At 42.9% G+C, this 21738-nt stretch overlaps 2 protein-coding genes and 1 long non-coding RNA gene across 7 annotated transcripts; 1 reads left to right on the top strand and 2 right to left on the bottom strand.

The window, feature by feature from the left end:
• Positions 1 to 614: 614 nt before the first annotated feature.
• On the bottom strand, positions 615 to 3935 carry csf3a (colony stimulating factor 3 (granulocyte) a). 5 transcript variants are annotated; one of them, XM_037081539.1, is made up of 5 exons: positions 3880 to 3935; positions 3142 to 3317; positions 1711 to 1818; positions 1462 to 1602; positions 615 to 1364 (listed from the first exon to the last, which is right to left on the bottom strand). In XM_037081539.1, exons 1-5 carry the CDS (start codon positions 3893 to 3895, stop codon positions 1173 to 1175), a joined length of 633 nt encoding a protein of 210 aa, XP_036937434.1. In that variant the 5' UTR covers positions 3896 to 3935; the 3' UTR covers positions 615 to 1172. The 5 variants fall into 5 exon arrangements, with proteins under 5 accessions (XP_036937434.1, XP_036937435.1, XP_036937432.1 ...); XM_037081540.1 differs by having other exon boundaries at positions 3142 to 3314; positions 3880 to 3922; XM_037081537.1 differs by lacking the exon at positions 3880 to 3935 and adding an exon at positions 3739 to 3872 and having other exon boundaries at positions 3142 to 3314.
• A 9091-nt stretch (positions 3936 to 13026) lies between these two features.
• lrrc3ca (leucine rich repeat containing 3Ca) lies at positions 13027 to 20622 on the bottom strand. The gene is made up of 3 exons (XM_037081413.1): positions 20033 to 20622; positions 17886 to 18270; positions 13027 to 14420 (listed from the first exon to the last, which is right to left on the bottom strand). The coding sequence occupies exon 3, from the start codon at positions 14338 to 14340 to the stop codon at positions 13543 to 13545; it is 798 nt and encodes a 265-aa protein (XP_036937308.1). The 5' UTR covers positions 14341 to 14420; positions 17886 to 18270; positions 20033 to 20622; the 3' UTR covers positions 13027 to 13542.
• On the top strand, positions 18270 to 19270 carry LOC119009804. Its single transcript, XR_005071824.1, has 3 exons — positions 18270 to 18518; positions 18745 to 18894; positions 19038 to 19270. It is a non-coding gene; the product is annotated as an uncharacterized LOC119009804 (long non-coding RNA).
• Positions 20623 to 21738: the final 1116 nt, after the last annotated feature.

Here is a 21738-nt window from a genome sequence, read left to right as displayed (position 1 = left end):
ACAAAAGCTTGTGGTCATCAGACTGTTGCCCACTGCTTGCGACACTACAGGAAATCTGTCTGGCAGCGTGGCAGAAAATAATGACACACAGGCCTCTATTTCACTTTTAGTTGTACTTCTCTATGCCAGTATTGGCTTCACTGGAAATGTCATTTCATCAATGAGACCGCATTTCTGAGCATCACCGAGTGCCTTAAGGAAAGGAAGGACTGCCTTTTCAGTGAAGAGTTATTTATTTTATTGGAAAATCAGAAAATACAAATGTTTCCAGGTTTTTTTTCTGCAAGTCATTATTCAAACGGATTCAAACAAAAGTAGTTTCTTTAAAACATTTAACAGAATGTATTATTAATCCTTAGTGTGCCCCCATCCCTCATCTGTCAGCAAATGTCTGCTAGTGTTACCTTTCAGCTCAGACAGATGTTGAGAAGTCAGGCTGTCTCTAAACTCCCTGTTTTCCTCAATTTTTTTCTTTTTTTTTATGTATTAAAGGTGCACTATGTAGTTTTGGAGAAGAAATTCAAACTCAGAATTGTAATATTAACAATATTAATGAGGTAATGATACAAACTCGGAAATATGTAATTTCTCCATTACTGAATAAACAGGCTGTCCCCAGAACACTGTTTGGAGCTAGAAAGGTGGCAGGGTCTGCCAAATAAAAACAAAGTAATCTAGTGTGAAACTGTGTTGTCCTTTAACGTCATTTAGTTCATCAGTTTATCTGTTTATTTAGTCATCAGAACGAAGAGAGTGAGTTTATTCTGTCTGATTAGTTATTAAGAATCAGTCAATGAAAAAAAAGTACATTGTGCACTCAGCTGCGAGAACTGTCAAGTGTATTCTTTACTTTAGCACTTTTAAATATAAATAGTTATAGTTTGTTTTTAGAGGATGATTTCATTTTCTGTTACTGCCATGTAACGTAGGCATGATGGTGCACTTTCAGAAGGAGTCAGCAGACTAGTGTTAAAACAGAAGTTAGCTCGGCCGTCAACAGAAAGCGGAATAAGGCATACAAAGCTATCAAAAATAAAATTCCCTCAATAAATATTCTATCTGAATAAATATCTATATAAATAGAAATAAATATTTTGTATAAATAAATGCCATAACAAAAATGGCAGAATATGTCACATTTTGGACGTGTGCCAAAAGCGGATCTTTCATGGTCAGCTCTCTGTCTCTTCTTCATTGCTCTGGTCCAGACTCCTGAGGCAGCGGACCACGTCCTGCCCGAAGGCCTGGAGCTGCACCAGAGTCAGGTGTGCTGCCACCTGAATCTCATAGTCCCCTGGTAGACTTAGGGCGACAGGGGTCGGTGAGGGCTGCACCACAGCCTCTGCTTGCACCTTTTTCAGCAACTGCAAAGGACACACACACAAAAAAAAAACATCAGTACATTTGCCTTAAAGTAAGTATCATTTGTCAAGAAAGATCTATTTAGAATAAGTCCCCCACCTTATTGACCTGAATGACAAGGTCTCTGATGTCGGCCTGTAGGCTGATCACTTTGTCCTTGTTCTCCAGGCGAGGAGTGACGGAGCTCAGCAAGGCCCGGTGCAGCTGAAGACCCTCGGACATGTGTTTCAAACAGGTCTCCTAAGAAGACAGAACACCAGGTCATGTTGTCTGTTTTTTTTTTGTTTGTTTTTTGTTTTTTTAATCCATCACTTCATTTACAGAATTATTCCTCTAGAAGATGCTCACCAAAGTGTAGCTTTCTGACACGGCTTTGAGTACAGGAACAGACGGCATTCCAATGGTTTTCGCAATCATCGCCAGCTTTGCATTTTCAGTGGAATTGAGCTGTAGGGCCTGTGGTGGAGAGAGAGAGTGTAGTTGATGTTACGGATCGATAGCAGCCTGCATAAGCAAGTGGAGAAAAAAAACATTACTTTGTTCTGTTTTTGGTCACAGGGGGCGCCAGAAACAACAGAAGTGGCAGATGTTGCAGCAGCTTTAACGTAGCTGTGCTGCAATATAACCATGACATTTGCAGATGAAATACTGATGGCATGTTAGTACTACACATATGATAATATCGCAAGAGAAATCCAGCACCTCTTAAATCAATTATGTTTCTTTTCATTCTCGCAGTGTCATATTAGGCACCTTGACGCTGGTTTCTAGCCAGACATTAAACAAAAAAAGAAGACAATGACAGCCTACGGTTACTGTGAATTCCTTCTGATATCGTGACAGCCTCCTTTAAAGCTTCAGAGGCACTCATCATGTTGCATTTGAGCGTCATATTTTGGGTTCACTATTAGTTTTGGAGGCGAGTTGCTGAGGTTGAGCTAATTTTAACTACTTTAATCTGGACGGTGGATCATATTCTACAGTCTTATTATAGGCCTCATCTGTGCCGTCGAACTTGTAAGGTACCACGTAATGAAAAAATTCAAGTCAAAGTACCTTAATATTGTACTTAAGTGAAATACTTAGTCTTGTAGCAAATTCAACACTGCTTAACGTCACAGTGACACATTCTTTGCTCATGAAGAAGTAGGCTACAGATAGTTGTATAAAAAAGACTCAAAATTCAACTGAAATGAAAGTAGAGAGTATCATTTGTACCGTCAAGTTCTGTTCAAATCTAACTGAACCTCACGTCTAATTAATACCATTTAAAGATTAACAAACTTAAAGATAGAGTCTGAAGGATTTGTCTGAGCTTCTCGTAAACACAAAGACAGTTCCATCCCCAGGACGTCGAAGAGCGACACTTTGACGCGTCCTCAGCAATCAATAATCCTTAAACGCTCTTAAACGCATTGAAAACCAAAGTGACGAGCCTGTCTCTAAAATGTAAGGAGAAGAAAGTGCAAATACATATTTTGATATTCCAATTTAAAAAGCTGGCATCAAAGGTGAGCGGTGTTTGCAGTTCGTTTCCTCCCGCCTCTGAGCAGCACTCATGTATGCGTTTTATTTACATGCAACACGTTGGTAATGCACACGATGACTGCTGCAGGAGTGAAGCGATGAAGCAGCCTGCCAGACCAGTCCCGGGGCACAGAGCTGACTCAGGGGCTCTTATCACCGCAGGAGCTCCGCAGCCAGCATATCTACGTCGAAACGCAGCAACAACAAGAAAAAAAAGAAGGAAAAAAAACGCCGTCGCGCCGTTCTTCTCACCTGTGAGTGGATGCAGGACGTGTGCGTGTCGGGAATGGCCTGCAGGATCTTCTCTATCAGGTCGCGGCTCATCTTTACCATCTCCTGAGATTGCGGGTCCTCAACAAGTGCGCCTCTCCCAGGCAGAGGCGCGCCGCGGCCCAGCGTGGCCATGTAGCAGGGAAGGACGAAGACTGCTGCGGGAGAAGAAACCGAAATGTCACCGCCGAGGCATCAAAACAATCGGCTTTATACATCCAGCACCAAGTGTGTCGGAGTGTGTGTGTGTGTGCTATGTGAGGAGCAGGAGGAGGAGGAAGAGGACAACAGGAGGAACAAAAGCCTTCCTCTCTCTCTCTCTCTCTCTCTCTGTCTCCCCAGCAGCTCCTCTGTGCCTGCTGCAGCACTGGGCACGTCTGTCTCCCCTCAGGCTAAATAGCTGCATGAGTTGAGAATAGTCTGTAATGTGAAACCCCCCCAGAGCCAAAAAAAAAAAAAAAAACTACAGCAGTTAAACATAGCGAATGTGACAGTCTGATCAAGATGTGAACTGAGAAGAAATGTACCCTTCCCTCCCCCAAAAACAGATCCAGATGTGTTGAAATAAACTTTACTAGCCTCTGATACCAGTAAGGACAGTGCAGAGGCTGCTCGCTGCTGAGTAGTTCCCTGAAGCCCTCCCTCCGAGCCTGTCTGCTGTGAATGTGCAGGGAAGAGAAAGCAGCACTTCTCAAAGTATTACCTCACTAGCCTACTCACCAATCAGGATGTGCATGGCCTCTGCTCAGGAATGTCTTTAAGTATTGACCCCCAAGTGAAAACTATCTATGATTTATAGCACACTTAAAGTGGTATATATAGTATGTCCATGTGTGGGTTTTCCCAGGATTTAATCATCTTTCTCACAATGAGTGACAGATTTCTACGAAGACGTACAAGCCCTGCCACTTTTCAAGTTAGGTTAATGGCATCCAAGTTGTGGATTGTTAAAGATCTGTTGATTGAATTTATTTTGTCTACATTATTGGTTTAATGTAATTCAATAATTGAATTTGGCCCAACATTAGGTGTTCTGTAAATCAGCATAAGAATGTGTGTCTCCCGATAACAAATTTTTTTTTAATATAGTCTCTCGAACAAAATCCACCACAAGTCACTTCACATAACATCAGATAAAACAAAATGGTTACAGAAAGACAGCTATTAAAGATTCTTTCAAATAATACAATGAGAATGTTTGAAAGAAAGACCACACAGATAAAAATGACACACAAAAGACAGAAAGAAAGAAAGAAAGAAAGAAAGAACGAAAGAAAGAAAGAAAGAAAGTAAAGGGGTGACAGTAGTCTGCCTCCAGAGTAACACAATTCAAGATTTTTATTTTGGAACTGGAATTCATCACAGACTTTTTATACTGATGTAACACAGCTTGTAGTTTACATAAGTCCAGCCAGCTGCACAAAACTATCCTATAGTCAAACATAAAGAGACAGAAAGGAAACAGGCATCACACGACACCAGTCGGACGGAAATTGAAACTGGAAGTGTTTAAATTCTTTCTGAAATGTCGGACTTTTGATTGAGTTTTATTTTCTCATGACATCTGTGGTCGTCCTGCGTGTCTTTAGGCCATCAAGACACTTGCAGGCAGAATGACCTGTGGCTTTTGCCTTGCCATTAATAGACTGGGAAATGTATCATCTAATAGGAACATGTACTGCGTAAGACAGTAATAATTGTGGTAAAAGATAAGATGGATGGGATGAGATGGGAGCGTAAATGACTGCCTAGAGACTGAAGCTTCTTCGATCCAAACAGGTGATTCACCAGAGAGTTCACCAGAATTTATGTCATACAAACACAGTATAATGGGCAGTGGAAAGAGATGAACAAGTTTTGACAGAAACAAGAGTGCCATCTGGTGGAAACGTGTTATGCTGTACATTTCACTCAGAAATATCTCAGTACAAAGTGCAGTCAAAAGCAACGGTCACTGAGGTGAATGTTGGCTTGCCTTAATAGAATAATTCAACATAATGAGAAACACTGTTATGTGCTTTGTTATTGAGAGTTAGATGAGAAAATTGATACCACTTTCATGCCTGTGCGCTAAATATGAAGGTTAGTTTAGCTTAGCTTAGCATAAAGCGGGGGGAAACAGCTAGCCTGATTCTGTTCAAAGGTTGAAAATCAGCACCAGCCAAGACCTCAAAGATTACTAATTGGCATGTGAGAATTGTTTGTTTACGGCAATCTGTTCACAAACTGAAGATGTAGATTTGAGATTTTCAGGTGAACGTCAGGAAGTTTCCAGGAACTCACTGCCCCCTTCCAAGAAATAGTCCCATATATGACCTCCCCCTTTAAAGCACAACTTCACATTTTCCTGCTTCAATTTTTGTGCGGATTAAACAAACAAGATTACATCGGTTAATCACTCACACTCTTATATCTGTATAGTAAATATGAAGCTACCACGAGAGATGGTTATCTTAGCTTAGCATAAAGACTGGAAGCAGGGGCAAACAGCTAGCCTGATTCTGTCCAAAGGTTAAAAATCAGCCACCTCTAAAGCTCATTATTAGCACATTGTTGTTATTATTTTTTTGTTGTGTGCAATAGCTGAAGTTGTAGTTCTGATGTTGTCAGGAAAAAAAAGACACCAGGAAGTCACTGCCCCCAGCCAATAGATAATCCCATATCTGACCCCCATAAAACCACCCCTTGACATTTTCATGCTTCAGAGATCAGAGAGGTGCTGGTTTACATCTTTTACAGGCAGACCCATGCTTGCTGTTTCCCGCTGTTTCCTGTCTTTATGTTAAGCCAACCTCCAGCTGCGTTATTGATTTTCGAACCCACCTTTTTGCAAGAAAATGACACATTTCGTTTCTGCCCCTTGTTATTCATTAAAACATACCAGACATACCGTTTACCATTCTGTTGAGAGTTACTGTATGTAATCACCTCATAGGTTAATCCGGAGCCTCCATTGTGGAAGATCAGTTTGCTTCACGCTCTGACACGAGGGCCCCTTGATCAGTCATTGTAGCTACGTTACATCTGGCATGCTTGACAGGCTGTGAAGTGAAGCCGTCAAATCTGATCCCTGAAATCCACACTGGCCTGACCTCCAATCAATCCTGCACATGAAAGGAGGGCATTATTCACTGCTGAGGCTTCGCTCCGTGGCCCCGACAGTGACCCAGTTGGAAACACTATTTGGTTGTCGCGGTGGAACAATGTGCTAGCTCGCCTCACGCTGTGCAGAGAAAGGCTGTGCAAGCCTTCCTGCCTTTTTTGACCATTGAACACATCCACTCTGACGCTTGATTCAATCCATCACACAGTGTCCCCTTTCTGATTGTATCTGATTGTTGCATCGCTCTCATAACAAGAAGTGGAAAGATATCTGGTGCATGGAGTCCATTACATTTAGTGTGTTAAGAGATGAAGTTCTGCAGGGAAGAACAAGGCTCTGCTTTTCAACAGCATTGTAAAGATGGACTTTAATGAAAGTATGGAGGGGCATGAAGTATGAAGATGGCAGGCTAAATCTCTCATTTTTGTGACATACAGCTTCTTTGTCATGTTACATTATCCAGGCACTGAAGTGCCTGAGTTTAGGGGGCCCCAAAATGGCACAGTAAGGGTGCATGTTAAAGGTGCACTATGCAAGCATTTAGGTTGAAAACTCGAAATTTCACTAAAATCATCAATAGTATGTGACAGAATAACAGTCCCGATGTTATGACCTGTATGAATCTGCGCTCCCAGGCTGGATCACTTGCTGCACGGCTAACTGAGCTAACTAGCCGACAGCAGCTACAGTTGGAGGTTACTCTGGTGGTATGCTGCCCTCTTTTGTTTGGGAGTGTGAACTCAACAAGTGGCCAATACTTACATACTGCACCCTCAAGAAAAGAGGCTTTTCTAATTTTCAAGTAAAGGTGTCAATCTCAAATGTTTTTGAATATGAATATTGTTAATCTGCAATGATCTAAGTAGATAAGCAAATCACCTCTAAAATGTTTGTAGTGAGAGCATTTGGCCTAAAGGAATTGATATTAATTTAGCTCAATATTAACTGTAGTGCTCATACAGGGCTGAAATCTTGTGAACAAAATCTGTGCTGAAATACAATATGTGTTCCTTCTCTTCAAACACTGAATTCTAGTGATTTTTTCCCCCTCATTAAAGCAGCTGCAAAGAACTCTCATTGGTGTTGATTCTGGTGTCCTCTGTGGACACAAGTGATATGAGCACCAGGGCCTCTTGTTAAGAATATCTCAATCTACTTTGCAAGTGCATTTGTTTCTGAAGCAAGTGAAGTTATTGGCATTTCCAAGTAATATATGTATTATGTATATGTCTTCATAATAACAAGCCAGCAACAAGATACAGCTCGGTAGCAAGGCCAGCGTGAAATGTTACACTATAAGCCACTTTGTTCTGCTGCAGTTACAGAAGTATCCACCACCGTACCAACAGACAACAGAGCAGCTTCTCTCCTCAGGCTGTGGGATCACTCAAGTCAATGCTCAGTACTCTTTAAAATAGCTAGCTTTTTCATTTCAGACTCCAATCCAATCGTAGCCTCACGTGTTTATGTAGATCATATAGAAGCATCAATATCAATGAGACTGTTTCACAAGCAGTTCAAAGTTCCTTGTGGTTGAGGTGCAAATCAAGACACTTTTCAAATAACATGCACTGAGCCGTGGGTCAGATCCAAACACAAGTTGTCATGGTTGTATGACAAAACTGATACCACTAATCAAACAGGACGTCCAGGTCCAGGCTCTTTCGAAACCCAAGTTTGAAGAACTGACTCGTGATTGCACATGGGTGAGAGTTAGGCTGAGCTGTCCTTTCACTCGGGAAATGACAGATGAAAAGAATTGCAAAATGTGTTTTACTTGGAATACAGACCCAGGCAGGAGGATGTGTTTTTCCTCAGAGGAAGGATGTTCGGATAGGAGAGGACGTTGCTCAGCAGATGATTTTACAGGAAACATGATTTGTAAGTTCATAACAACTCCTGCTTGGATACCAGACACCTCTGAATCAGCTGAATTCCTTAACAGACCAGCACACCTCTCCCGTGTAGTCTTCTGACTCTGCTATTTGGAATTTACACAAACTGGAAAATCAAATGAGAAGTCATTCGTATGTTCGTGTTCCTGGTTTGGTTTTATGATTTCGCAAGAGACGATCAGTCCCAGGCGGTACATGATCAGACTGAGAACCTTGACCTACATCATGGTTATGTCACTATAGATAATAGATAACAGCTCTGAATCTAGATTTAGATCGATTGTCTACAGGGTAATTATGAAGATACATATCTATGTGCAGTCCAGTTGTTATATCACAATAAAACATTGTATAAAATATTCATTGCAGCTGTCAATAAGCATATTTCATCCCCTGTGCTTTAAGTAGTAAATCCATCCAACAGTCATTATGTGTCTAAAGTAAAACTGAAATATCCATTAATGTGTAGTAGCAGTCGCCTACACCTCTTGTATGTTGGTGTATGACATTTAAAGATATAGTGTGTTGGAGTTTGAGATTTTAGGTGGTGTCTATTAGCAGGGATTGAAAATTATATTCATAATAATGTTCTGGTTTGTGTATAATCACCTAAAAATAAGAACTGTTATGTTTTTGTTATCTTAGAGTTAGCCTTTAAATCTACAGAGAAATTCTTCCATAGACTTTTCCACATTTCTGCAGGAGAGCAGAAAAAGACAAACCACACACTGGCTTTGAAGATGCCTTTTGAACCGACACACGTTTAACATTAAACTTTAAAACTTTAACTTTGATATTATAGTACGATACATCGACTTACGTGTAGTAATACCTTAATATGGAGATTCATCCTTTATGCACACTGAAAATGCTGGTACGTGGATCGGTACGCTCAAATAAGGATGGATTACCAACCTGGCAAAGCAGGTAACTTCCCTCAGTGAAGGTCCCAGGTTGCTGGTCGGTCAAAATACGCAAGATTGTAATTTACCCTGTTGGTTACCCATATATGCTTATGCTGCAGTTACCTCATCTTGAGGCCATATTTTATAGATGAGCTTGGTGTCAATTCTAGTTTATCACCTTTAATACTTTAGTTATTAACATGGTTAAATGACGTGACAGTTTTAAAGTTTGAGTTTAATCAAATTTTCATTAAGATAAAGAAAGGTATTCTCCCAACACATACACACTCTCCACAACAGAGGGTGCTGTGTCACACAAAATGAGGGCAGGACTTGAAGACAGTGTGTTCTCCTGAGGCAAACCGTCACAGAAGGTTGACATCCACCCAAAGGTCAACCAAGTCACTCCTCTCAGAAGCAGCATCTTGGATGTAGCATACCCATTTTTGGGCTAAAAGGGGAAATCAGGTGCCTGGATGGACTCTCGCTGGGAGACCCCATGTGATCTCAGGGCCTGGAAACAATTTCACCTGCAACCCAACCCCAAAGCGGGCCGCGCTCTGTGGGATTGGATGAGTCACCTTATCCCCCACTTTGTGTCCCATTACCCAGCAGTTGTAATGCTCACACCAGTGTAACGTGTCTAAGGTAGCAGGCGGGGCAAACTGAGCTGGCCTGAAATTTAAATTAACCTCAGCGACATTTATGTGTGCCGGGGAACAGAGGTGTTACATTACCAGTACCCTCACTCCCGCCATGCACACACACTTGTCGTACATACAGGTGAACAAAGGAATGCGCACACTCAGATACATAAGCTGTAAGAAATACAGAGCAACTCATGTCTGTTACTAGTTCTGTGTTTATCTCCTCTGGTGGTGAGCCTTTCTTAACAGTGGCTGGTTTCAAAGCCACCGTGAGAGTCTGTTATCAAAGGACAGAGGAAAGGAGGGAGCTGTGTGTGTGTGTGTGTGTGTGTGTGTGTGTGTGTGTGTGTGTGTGTGTGTGTGTGTGTCAGGAAATGTCAGAGAGAGAGGCTTACCATCTATTTTTCAGTACTGTTGAACCTCCTGCTCGTCATGGGAGGCTGTACCTGGGCTTCCTTAAGATTAACTCTGTCAAGATCAGTATCATTGTTTTCTGTAAAACAGACTCAGCCTATTCATTGAAACTGTAGAGCGTGACCAAAAAAACACGCAGAGAAAACGTCTGTCACAGACAACCACCTCTAAATTTGTTCTTGGAGGATAAGAAGGGCAATAAATCAATACATGGTTTAGTGAAAGCCATATTTTCCTTACACTTTTCCTCATTTTCTTTAAAGAAATTATTCAACATTTTGGGAAATTTGGGGAAGATCGATGCCACTCTCGCTAAAGAAGAAGCTACAGCTATTATTAGCTAGCTGTTAGCTTACAACATACAGCTCATCCTTCTCTGTCCTTACGTGTTGGAATTATGTTGTGTGTTGCTACGTCTAGCGAGGAACTGCCATTTCATGCCAAAAAAACGATTTTATTTGTCTTCTTATATCAAATTAAAATTGGCCATTTAGCTTTGCAGAAGCTTAAAGACTGGAATAGCTAGTACACCCTCAGTGAATGGTGGCAAAATACACCAACCAGCACATCTAAGGCTAAGCTTAATTACTTAGCCCCAAAGTAAAAAAAAATCTCACAAGTCACTCCAAGCACCAAAATGGATGATTCATAAATTTAGAGCACTGTATGAACATCATTTTCTGATCTTCAGAGCAGCCTACTAGAAGTCGACTAGAAAGTGATTTAACCCAAGTGATTCAACACACATACTGTAAGCAGCAAACTGTAAGCTGTTACTGCATGCATGCATTTCTGCACGTGTTTTCCTAGGCCTATTGTTATGGTAGTATGTCTCACCATCTCCTACACTGTCATTCTGCTGACAGCCTCTCCATAAGAGTTAAAAAATGTTGTTTAATAGTACATAATCGATAGGGAAAGCTTTTCTTTCATACATTTTCTGACAACTCTGCTGTTTTGAACAGCCATGCTCTCATATTGGTTAATAAAAGACCCGGGATGTCTCCAAAAGGTTTGAATCTTGACTTAGCAGGTCATTTCTTGGGACCAATAACTTTCTGGAGTCGTAGCTAGATCATCCTGCACATAGCCCCCATGACACATTAAATTATAATTTCTTAGACAAATTAAACAAACATGAAGCAACATGACATTTTAATTATTGAGCTTTAGAGGAGCTAGTAGACAGGGTTTGTTACCCATGGACATATCCAGCCAAGCTTGTTTCCAGTCTTATATGCTATGCTAAGCTACCCTTCTGCTGGCTACAGCTACATATTTATTGAACGTTGAGGGTGGCATCGATCATCTTGTACAAATGTACAAGAAAGTGAATAAGTGCATTACCCAAGATGTCAGACCATTCCTTTAAAGACTGAGTGCTGCATTTGGGAAAGAGGCAGTCTAAGGACAAGGTGGAGCTGACTTTGGCTGCTACTGTGAGCGCTCTGAACCCTCAGCGAGCCACCCAAGGGCATTTGGAAAGTGCTTTACCCAAGCCAGGGTGAACCAGGCAGCAGAGGGGGCAGCTGAACCCCTGTGGCATTCTCCCTAAATTTTTCCTCAAGAACTGGGTCACACAAGACGATGGGTACATTCCCAAGTGTTTTTATGGTCACCATAAATCATTGATTGGTCTTGCTCTGCTCTAGAGGCATTTGTGTGTCTGACACAGGGAAATCCTTGTTGACAAACCACTACCCACATCTTCAGCATCAAATTCGATTATTCAAGACAGCACAGGGTCTTCCTTACCTTGCTCTGTGGAAAAGACGCAAGCATATTTTAGAGCGCAGTCTGATTGAGGATTAAATTATGCCTCCGCTCGAAATACATTTACCTTTGCGTGGTCTCAATTTGTATTGACAATCTGATTAGAAGAGGCACAAACGAGTCCCCTCTTTGCCACAATCTGGTGAAATTGGAGATTCACAACCCCAGCAGCTCTTTCAAATGGATGAGCAGGTCATGGCCCCATAAATGTTATTTGGAAAACCCATGAGTGTGCCCTCATCCCACAACATGGCTCCCAGAGGCCCCCTGGTTGCTTATTAAAAGGCATGACAAAGACTAAAAAAACAGCACAGAGGTAAAGGCTCCAACTTGATGACGATCATGAAGGACTCCTCTGTGTTCCCTGAATTACTCTGGGTAAAAATATGAGCGTAATAAGTGATTGCTGAAGGGCTTATCCAAACAGAATATGAAAAACTCGTACCCGTTCTGATTGTAAGTCTCACTCCAATTCTCTCCTTTGATTTCATAGCAGCCGAACGGCAGTAACCTCCAATTTCCTGCTTCTCGAATCAACCTCTCTGACAATTAGAAGATATTGCGCGAGTTATTGGCTTGTGACTTAAGACTTGTATGTTAGCGTATTATGCTGATGGGTAATTCCACAGCCGCAGTGTGTCTCTGATGCCAGAAAAAGATTAAAGGCCATATCTTTGTAAAGTTTTCTACAATCAGGTATGTATCTATTTACCCTCTATCATCTCTGGGTGACAAGTTCTTCCTTGTCCTACAATATCCTACATCCCTGCATTTGATAGACAGTAACTTTCAAGGGGAGTACTTCTTGTGGTCTGTGGATAATTTAGGGATCCCACTGGTTATGAGGGTGATCTAGCAGAGGTTTCCTGTCAAATACTCTTAACATACAGAGGCAGCTTGGAGCTTTGCGGTTCTCATCAGTATGGAGCTCTGGTAGTGTAGGGCCTATCAAAAAACATCCCAGAATAACTGATGAGCCCCTTCATCACACTGCAATCTGATTCATCAGCATAGTGAGGTGAATATGCACCTACTAAGGAGTGTTTCATATCTTAAGTAGTGTACGTATTTCTTCATTTTTTTGTGAGACAAACGACTGAGTCGAGTAAGAGAAACCCCCAAGAAAACAATTTAAATGGAAAACGTCATTTTACTTGGAATATACCAGTGAATACCGTCGGAGTGTTAATGGAAAACGGTTGTACATGGAGTTCTGCACTTGCACTACTGCCTTTCCCACTGTTCATATCACTGTCTGATGTTGCATCCTGGATTGTCTGTCTGCAAGCAAAATGCATCAATCGAGGTGCATGCACCACTGGATAAATCCCATTTGTATCCCACCTTCGGAGTTCGCCCCAACAAATACAGTTGTTTTTTCTACCTTATCGCACAGACTAGGCCATCATCCCAGCCACAAAAAAAGTCCTAATGGGTCGCTGAGAGATTAATTATTCATCAGGGCTAGGTTGCATCGGCCTGGTTTTCTTGCGCAGACACATGTCTTGTTGCCCACCATGGCTCCGTAACAACAGCTGGGAGAAAAAAAAACAGCTGAAACTGATGACGACAGTAGTCGTAGGTTGTAGCTCCATCCTGTTTGGTGTTGGTTACCACTTCAAGTCCCATGTGTAACCCCATCATCCCTATACCACAGTGCTAATGGTGGAAGACTCCTCCGACTTGCCCTGCCTGCTAGGCAACGACTTGAGATACTCCAGGTGTCTGCGGGCATCCTCCTGATTAGCCCTGACATAGTAGACCAGGTAGGAGATGACCATGGTGAACCAGCCGAACATGACGACTAGCATGGCCACATCTGTAGTCCTCTTCATTACCACACATAGGTCTATGTCCGGTGCCAACAGGAAGGAAAGTCCTTGAACTCCTATTTCCTCAGGATCTGAAGTCTGGCACACAATGCCTTTCAGCGACGCAGGCTCCAGGTCCACGCGAGGCAAGGCCATCTGCAAGTTGCAATCACAATGCCATGGATTGTTTGTTAGGTTGGCGCGAGCTTGCAGGCCTTCGAAGGCCTCGGAGTTAAAGTTTACTAACTTGTTAGAGGAAAGGTCTAGAAATTGTAATGACGAGCCCAAGCCTCTAAATGCCCCTGGCTCCAACTGGCTTAATTCGTTATGTGATAGATCCAGTTCAACCAGGTGGGGCAAACCTGCAAAAGCATTCGTTGGGACTGTTGTGAAGAGGTTGAAGTCCAGGTAAATGCGGCGTGTGTCATTGGGGATATCCTGGGGGATCTCAGTGAGCTGCAGATTGCTGCAGCGCACCGTCTTTCCGCCGCTGTCGCTCTCGGAGCAGTAGCAGCTCTTGGAGCAACTGGTGGCAGCATGGTGGAAGCAGAAGGTCATCAGCACCAGGCTGTGCAGCAGCAAACACATGACCACTGAGTGGCGCAGCAGCCAGTCTGCAGGTAGGGACATCATGAAATACGGGCATGCTCCAGGAAGGATTGCCTGGGTGCAGGAACGGGAATACACGTCAACCTCCCCAGTAGCTGTTGAACCTGTGACATAAAAACAGCAGAAAGTCATATTAGCAATGGTGATTTAAGATTCTAGTACAGCAGCAGTTAAATGTAATTGCAACTACACCGTAGACTGTGCAAAATAGTGCAACCAGAAAATGAATTAAAAAATAAGAAAATAATCTGAAAAATAAAATTAAATAACAGACTTTTGAATGGAACAACAACTAATTATATATATATATATATATATATATATATATATATATATATATATATATATATATATATATATATATATATATATATATATATATATATATATATATATATATATATATATATATATATATATATATATATATATATATATATATGTATATATATATATATATATATATATACACACACACATACACACACACACACTACACTGTAAACAAGAATTAGATATAAGAAGACTGAAAGAGAAGACTACCTTTGAAAAAAAGAGAAGTGCAGATTGTACAGTAAAACATTTTTCCTTTGCAGAGCATTAGTGATTAATGATGTTCTTTAGAGTCCATTTGCTGCAGAAATAGGGGGTACAGTATCTCATCTAATTGCAGCGAAAAAGCAGCGGGAATGCTGCACACTCATTTCAGCATGTTGTTGACCAGAAACAATCGTGCTTCTGTTGTGTTTCCGAGAAAAAGTCTGAGGATCAGACATTCCCTTCATACTAGCACAATAAACGAGCTCCGAAAATCCTTTGGTGTCACTGTGCCTCTTTTATAATTGACATCCCTGCGATGCAGGGCTATTTCAGTACACAGAGACTGGCATTAACATAGTGATGTGACACCACGAGGAACAAAATGTTCCCAACAAAACATGAAACCAACTTGATTTCTCATGAAAGTGTAATTAAACCATCTTTCCAGTTCTTTTAATACTATAGCTGCCGTTGTGATGCAACAGTTTTAGTAAAAGTGACCATTAAAACTTTGTGTCCATCAAGCTATGTAGTCTGTAGTCCATAAGGTAATTTAGTCAGAAGTGCAAGTAACACAAAAAGGTAAAAGTTCCCCTGCATGTCCTGTAAATTACACTTTATATTTTGTATGCAAGCCTTTGAAAATAGCGGCTCTACCCGCCCTAACACACTTCATTAATAGCTGATCAGGGCTACCTCCTATCCTGTTACTAATCCTCTTAGGGAAAAACTCCTTAAGTCAGTGTAGCATCAGTGTTGGCCACCCAATCCTTTTGTCGGGGTAAATGCTAATGCTATAAACAGCACCGAGGCCAACAAAACAGACAATGTGACGGCCTGTTTTCTTTGAGACAAAAAGGAGCCACGGAGTTCAACCCGACTTCTTAATTTCTTCAAAATGGCTTCAGACTGGGCAAGATCCACTTACCAAGATTAAAAAATGAAATCGATCTCTAAGTACCTCTAAGTATCACATGACGTTGGGGGGGTGGAGGACAGAGTGTAGTAGCGATGGCGGTGTGTATGTGTGTGTTAGGGGGACAGATGATTTGTCCACGAGACACAGCTAATAACGCTCATTGTGTTACGCCGGTTTACAAGATGCCTGCCAGACAACCCCAATAATGAGCCATTGGGGGAGATGGAGGCTGATGCACCGGAGCAAAACACAGTTGAAGCCTCTGCGATTAAGGAGGTGTTTATCCAGACATCTTCATTGAGGCAGAGCAACTCAGAAAGGATTTCCCTCTGTGTCGGTGCATGAAAAAGTAAAATAGCATGACAGACGCAGCTGAACACCCAAGGAAATATATATATATATATAAATAAAAAGAAAAAAAACTGTCTTGCCTGAACTAAATGGGAAGCATTAAGCTCCCGTAAAGGCTATACTTTTCCCGTCACACAGCATGCCAGCCTGGTATTTCCATGAGAGATAATGGGGGAGCAGAAGTCGAGGGCTGGTGACAGAGGAAGAGAAAGCTTGTGGGCAAGGGAGGAAATTGGACACACTGGCACGGCGTGGCGAGGGAAAGACTGGTATCAAGAGGATTTAAGGAGAGGGGTAACATTACGGCAACAACGTGGGGAGCAGTGCGTGACACTAATGAGATATCGAGGAAGGAGGGAAGGGGCAAATGTGAGCGAGTCAAAGGGACAGCTGATGAAGACAGCTGGCAGCTGAGGAATAAAGGCGACAGGAAGGGAGGAAGGTGTCGCCTGCGGATGAGATAAACAAGAGTGGGTGAGTTGCAGGTTTCAGACGGAAAAATACTCCTCAAAGACAATCTACTGATGGTCCACACCCTTGTAACAAATGGAACCCATCTCAAAACCATACACTGTAAATGCTGTAAAGCAGTCGGCCTCTAAATCATATGCGGTCTTTGCCAGCGCGATAAATAACTCTCCCGCTTTTCATTTACACAGTAAATGTGTCGCCCTGGGAGCCAAAGGTCAGTCTCCTGCTTCACAAATTCACCGCTGTCAGCGCTGAGCCAGGAGGGCCCTGCCACGGATGATTCAGGGGGGCCGCAATTTGGACTCGAGGGGGCATCAAAATGCAGCCCAAATGTACTATGTTAATAGACCTCGTGACGTGGCGCCTCTCATGCATGAATCTGACCTCTTCGTGGCATCGCATCACAGCTGTAAGCATTGCATGAATGGCAAATAAGCTCCTGGTTTCTAGTTATCAATGAGGAGGGAGGGCGGGGGGGAGGTGGAGCGTTCGCAGGGTGGAAAAAGGAAACAGGAAAATAAAGCATCCTGGACATCTTTTGCCTTGAGAGCTTTTAATGCAACTGTAATCATATTCCAGTGCTTTTAGCTCCGTCCACACCCAGTGCCTTACTCAATGCCCATCTCGATTACTACAGAGGCTCTGTCCGTTCATTATAGCACAACACTGCGCTTGGCAGATTTCCCACTTTTCCTGAAGACCCCATTTTCTTTTTTTTTTTTTTTTTTTCCCTCTCAGATAGAATCATCTGGTTGAGTTAACAGCACACTGTTAGAGGAAGCCAGTCAGCTCATTTGAGGGGCGTCATGTCTTTAAATGTACAGTGTGCCAGAGATCTCAGTACCTCTCTCAGTCAGTTTAACTTAAATATTCACATCTTCAGTGCAAACTTCCAAACTAAAGCAACACCATCTCATCTGATCACCCTCATCTCCGTTAATCACCACACGAGCTGAGCACATTTAAAATGCAGAATTAAAGCCTAGCAGTGGGTTAAGTATCAGTTCCTGCTCAAAATTTAAATCCCGCTCATATTGCAACAAGCATCTGGTGGAAAATTAACTCAAAAGGACAGGAGATAAAAGGCGATGCCTCGCGGGAACTGATACCCTTGTTAAGTTTGTCTTTCATCCTGTTTTAGTCAACACCATCCGCTGCTTGTTTTGTTTTTTTCTCCAGCAGGGATCACACGTAGAAACCCGCATTAAAAACAAACAAAACAAAACAGTTGCCCTTTTATGGATTAAATCCCAAAGAACACACACGATCAGACACCAAACACACTCACGTCTTTGCCGCTTTTCCTCTCCTTTTCATGATGCGTTTCTCGGCAAGTGCCCGGCAGCAAGCTCTTCCGGCTGAGCAGAGGCGCACACAAAGCGAGCGTCTCTGTCGGTGTTTTGGTTCGCTTCCATCAGGTACTCTCTCTCTCTCTCTCTCTCTCTCTCCTCTCTCTCCTCTCTCGCAGCTCGTTAAACTTGTGCTGAGAGCCGCTCTGGCAGCCGCGGAGCGCCACTGGAAAGGCTCCTGCAGCCCAGGCTTCGCTCGGCGCAGCCTTTTAGTTTCCACGCAACCAGAGAACCGGGCAACATCGCCGGAGCCAGCGAGAAATGACAAGGACGCGGGGCGAGGGCAAGGCTGTCACTGAAGGCGGTGTCTCGCCGACCCTGATCCTGGATGTGACACACACAAAAATAATGACAAAAATAAATAAATAATGGAAAGTTTAAAAAGGCAGGCACATGGCGCGCAGTGCATTTACGCACAGACGGAAAGCCCCTAATGGCTGGAAACACTGGCTCCCATGCTGAGAGCATTCGTGCAAATATGTCATGGCGTGACTGATTACACTCATTCATATGCAGCTGTTGATTGCTGCGGGTGCAGTGGAGTTGATGTGCATGCATCAGGTGCCAGTAAAGTAAGCAGCACCCCTCCCTCACACACACACACACACACACACACACACACACACACACACACACACACACACACACACACACACACACACACACACACACACTCTCTCTCTCTCTTTCTCACACACAAAGAGAAGTGATCTCACGCAGGGCTCATGCATGGAGCGGTTGGGTTGGCACACTGTTCTAATCGTTTTTGATCTGAAGCTTGTTGTTTCAAACATGCAGCCCGGCTGCCAGGGCGGTGGATCTCTGGCCGTCTCCAGGCCTTTTTCCTGCCTGCTGCCAGCCGATAAGGGGAGCCCAATCAAATCCACTATGAAAACAGACGTGCATGGGCACTGGTATGGGAGAGTCTGCCAAGCAGCAAGTCATAAGGTATTAATGGAATTAAAATCAATAAAGTGGGACACTCCACCCAAATTCCCTCCACGGTTCTCTGGAACCACAGACAGCGAATGATTGACTGCAGCTATATGGTCTTCATGTCTTTTCCTGCTTTCTTTCCTTGGACTGACCAGCTGGGTAGAGCTTGTAACTACTGGCCCGGGCCCCAGACCAACAAGGGCCCACAGACTCCAGTTTGCTGGTGTGGCCATTGCTTTGTGGTGATTTGATTACTTGCATTTTCTGTTATTTCAATAAAACATGAAACTAAAATGGTAAAGGTTGGTATAGGTTCTTCTTGTATTTTTTTTTTTTTTTTTACCAATCTTGAGGCACGGCCACATAGGTATAAATTCTAGTTTTAGAAACTGTCTTTATTTTGGTCAGTGATTGTACAGTACTTGCAATCATTTCTTCCAGTAACGGACTCACGATGTTTAAGGGGCAGGGATGGGAAAAAATAAGAAGGGGAGTGGGGGGGTGCACAGAAAGTCATATACTCATAGTAGAGAGACGGCACTTCTCCACCTTAGAGGGCACTTTATCATGTCTGATCTAACATGGGGGCAACGAAGAGGGCATTGAAGAGGGCACTTCTGTTGCATCTAACTTTATTCATTTGTGGAGGTTTTTTTACTTTTTGTCTAGCTTGTTCGTCATCCAGTTTGAAATTCCTTTGGACCTGGTTGTGCCACCAAGGCCACATCTTTTGTTGCTGTAATATCCTAATAAATTATATATTTTACTAAAATGTGCTGACTAATATTCTGCTTTGATGCGTACTTGATGCATCAAATGATTCACAGTCCCTCACCCTCTCCTCCCCTGTGGCGGCAGGACTAATAGGCATGACTGGGTTCAGTGAGACATCTTTTGGTCAGTCTGCTTTCTGTAATGTAGTGGGGGAGTGGATTTCCTTGGCAACAAACATGTAGGGCTCAGGAAGCTTTGTTGTTTCTAAAACCATCTTCGCGCTTTGGCACAACAGTTCCGTCTCAATAATTGCCCTCTATGTACTGTATTTCTCATAAAGATTGTATTTACTATCCCACACAGATTTTCTATTCTGTGGTTTTTCATCCCTGCAAACAGATGCAAACCAACTACAGGCTAACCTGAGTGCACTTACTTTTAACAGTGTGCTGACCCTGCAGAAAATCGGCTCCAAAATAAATACAGAGCTCCACAATGCAATGGGCGGTCGCACTGTGTTACTGGGCCACACCGTTTGCTGTTTAGCCCTCCGAATAAAGGCTTTGCTCATTAAGTTCAGGTTTGTGTTTCCAGCAGAGAATCCGTGTCGGCCATGTCAGCAGTGTCTCTGGCTGTGCTAATGCAAGTTTCGTTTGCCTGTGTGACACGGTAGGTCTGACCGACTGAGCGCCGTGACACCTCCGCGTGTGTCCCAGTCCCCGCGAGAAGCCCATGCGACGTGGCGCCCATCGTTGCCATGCTCGCTATTAACTCCTTTGACAGCCCCGAGGTTACGGAGCTGCTCTTGTCAATTAGAAGACGACGAGATAAGTGGGAGAGCGTATGACAGCGAAACAGCAGAAAATAGGATTAGTGTCCTCGTGCAGGGAGAGGAGAGTGCACCGAGAGTCTTCCCCAGCCTTATCAGATTACTTCAAATGCTCCGCTGAGGTTGTAAGCTCGACGGGCGCTGTGTGCATTATCAACCGAGCATTAGTCCTGATAGACTACACTTTCAAGTGGTTCAAAGTGTCTTCTGTTTTTCTTCTTTACCCCTCACGCTCTCCTCCTCAGCCTGTCATGTATGGCAAAGCCGGGCTAGAGCCTCCTCCCCGTTACCCTGATACATGGGCAGGTGGCACACCTGTGCGCTAACATTAACCCATGACGCTAAAGAGCTGAGCGGGAGTTTGCTTGTGAGAGTACCAGGGTTTTTCTACGGTGTAGCTTCAACAGAGGATGGGAATGTGATGCCATTAGGGTTCTCTGGGATGCAGCGGTACAAAAGGACTCATATTAATGAGCTCTCTCGTGTTCAATCTCATTTTCTTATCCTTTGTCTCGCCGGTTCACGCAAGCATACATACACGCGTATATATTTAAATGCGCTCTCTCTCTCTCTCTCTCTCTCTCTCTCTCTCTCCCTCCAAGCTTACTCCTCGTCCCTGTGCAAGATCAAAGTCCTGCCTTGTCTTTGTGAATACAACATTACCCCGCTTTATTTATTTATTTCCTTCGCCAGTCTTGAAGCTTTTAATCAAAAATGGTGAGAAAGGTGTATTAAAAGCACTTCCCATCTACCGCCAGTAACAGGGGGGGTCGCCTCACCTCATCTTTCCTGTGAAAAGCCTCGTCTTTGAAGTCCGATACTATTGACATTGAGGAAACAAAGGACTGGCAATATGAAAGTGTTATAGATATTCATAGATCCTTGAATTCCCCACTGGCAAAGCTATTGCTGGCTTAGCCTTGTCAAAAGCTTCCAGTGTGCAAGTAAGAATCCTGAGCAGCAGCAGATTATGAATGACTTTTTTTTTTTTTTTTTTTTTTTTTGCTCTACAGGTATGATCCAAGTGGCTGACGTTGTTTGTGGCTCGTAATTTCTTGAAATTTCCTTGAAATGTTTTTTTTTCTGTCCGTTGGTTGATTTTGTTTTCGATAGCCCGACCAGTAACTAACTGGTTAAATATAAAGGGAAAAAAAGCACAAAATTATGAGAAATATAAGAGGCTGTTTGGTTTAACACCAGCGATCTGGTGACTCCACCAAACAATCAATCTCGTGGTCACGCTAGAGGAATGATCAGGGGATTACAAAAATCTGTTAGTTTTATCTACTGGTGGACAAAAAAATCTGTACAAC

Source organism: Acanthopagrus latus, chromosome 20 (genome assembly GCF_904848185.1).
Source record: "Acanthopagrus latus isolate v.2019 chromosome 20, fAcaLat1.1, whole genome shotgun sequence".
Classification (NCBI taxonomy): domain Eukaryota; kingdom Metazoa; phylum Chordata; class Actinopteri; order Spariformes; family Sparidae; genus Acanthopagrus; species Acanthopagrus latus.
Note: the sequence above shows the minus strand (reverse complement) of the source record. Positions and strands in the feature narration are given on the sequence as shown.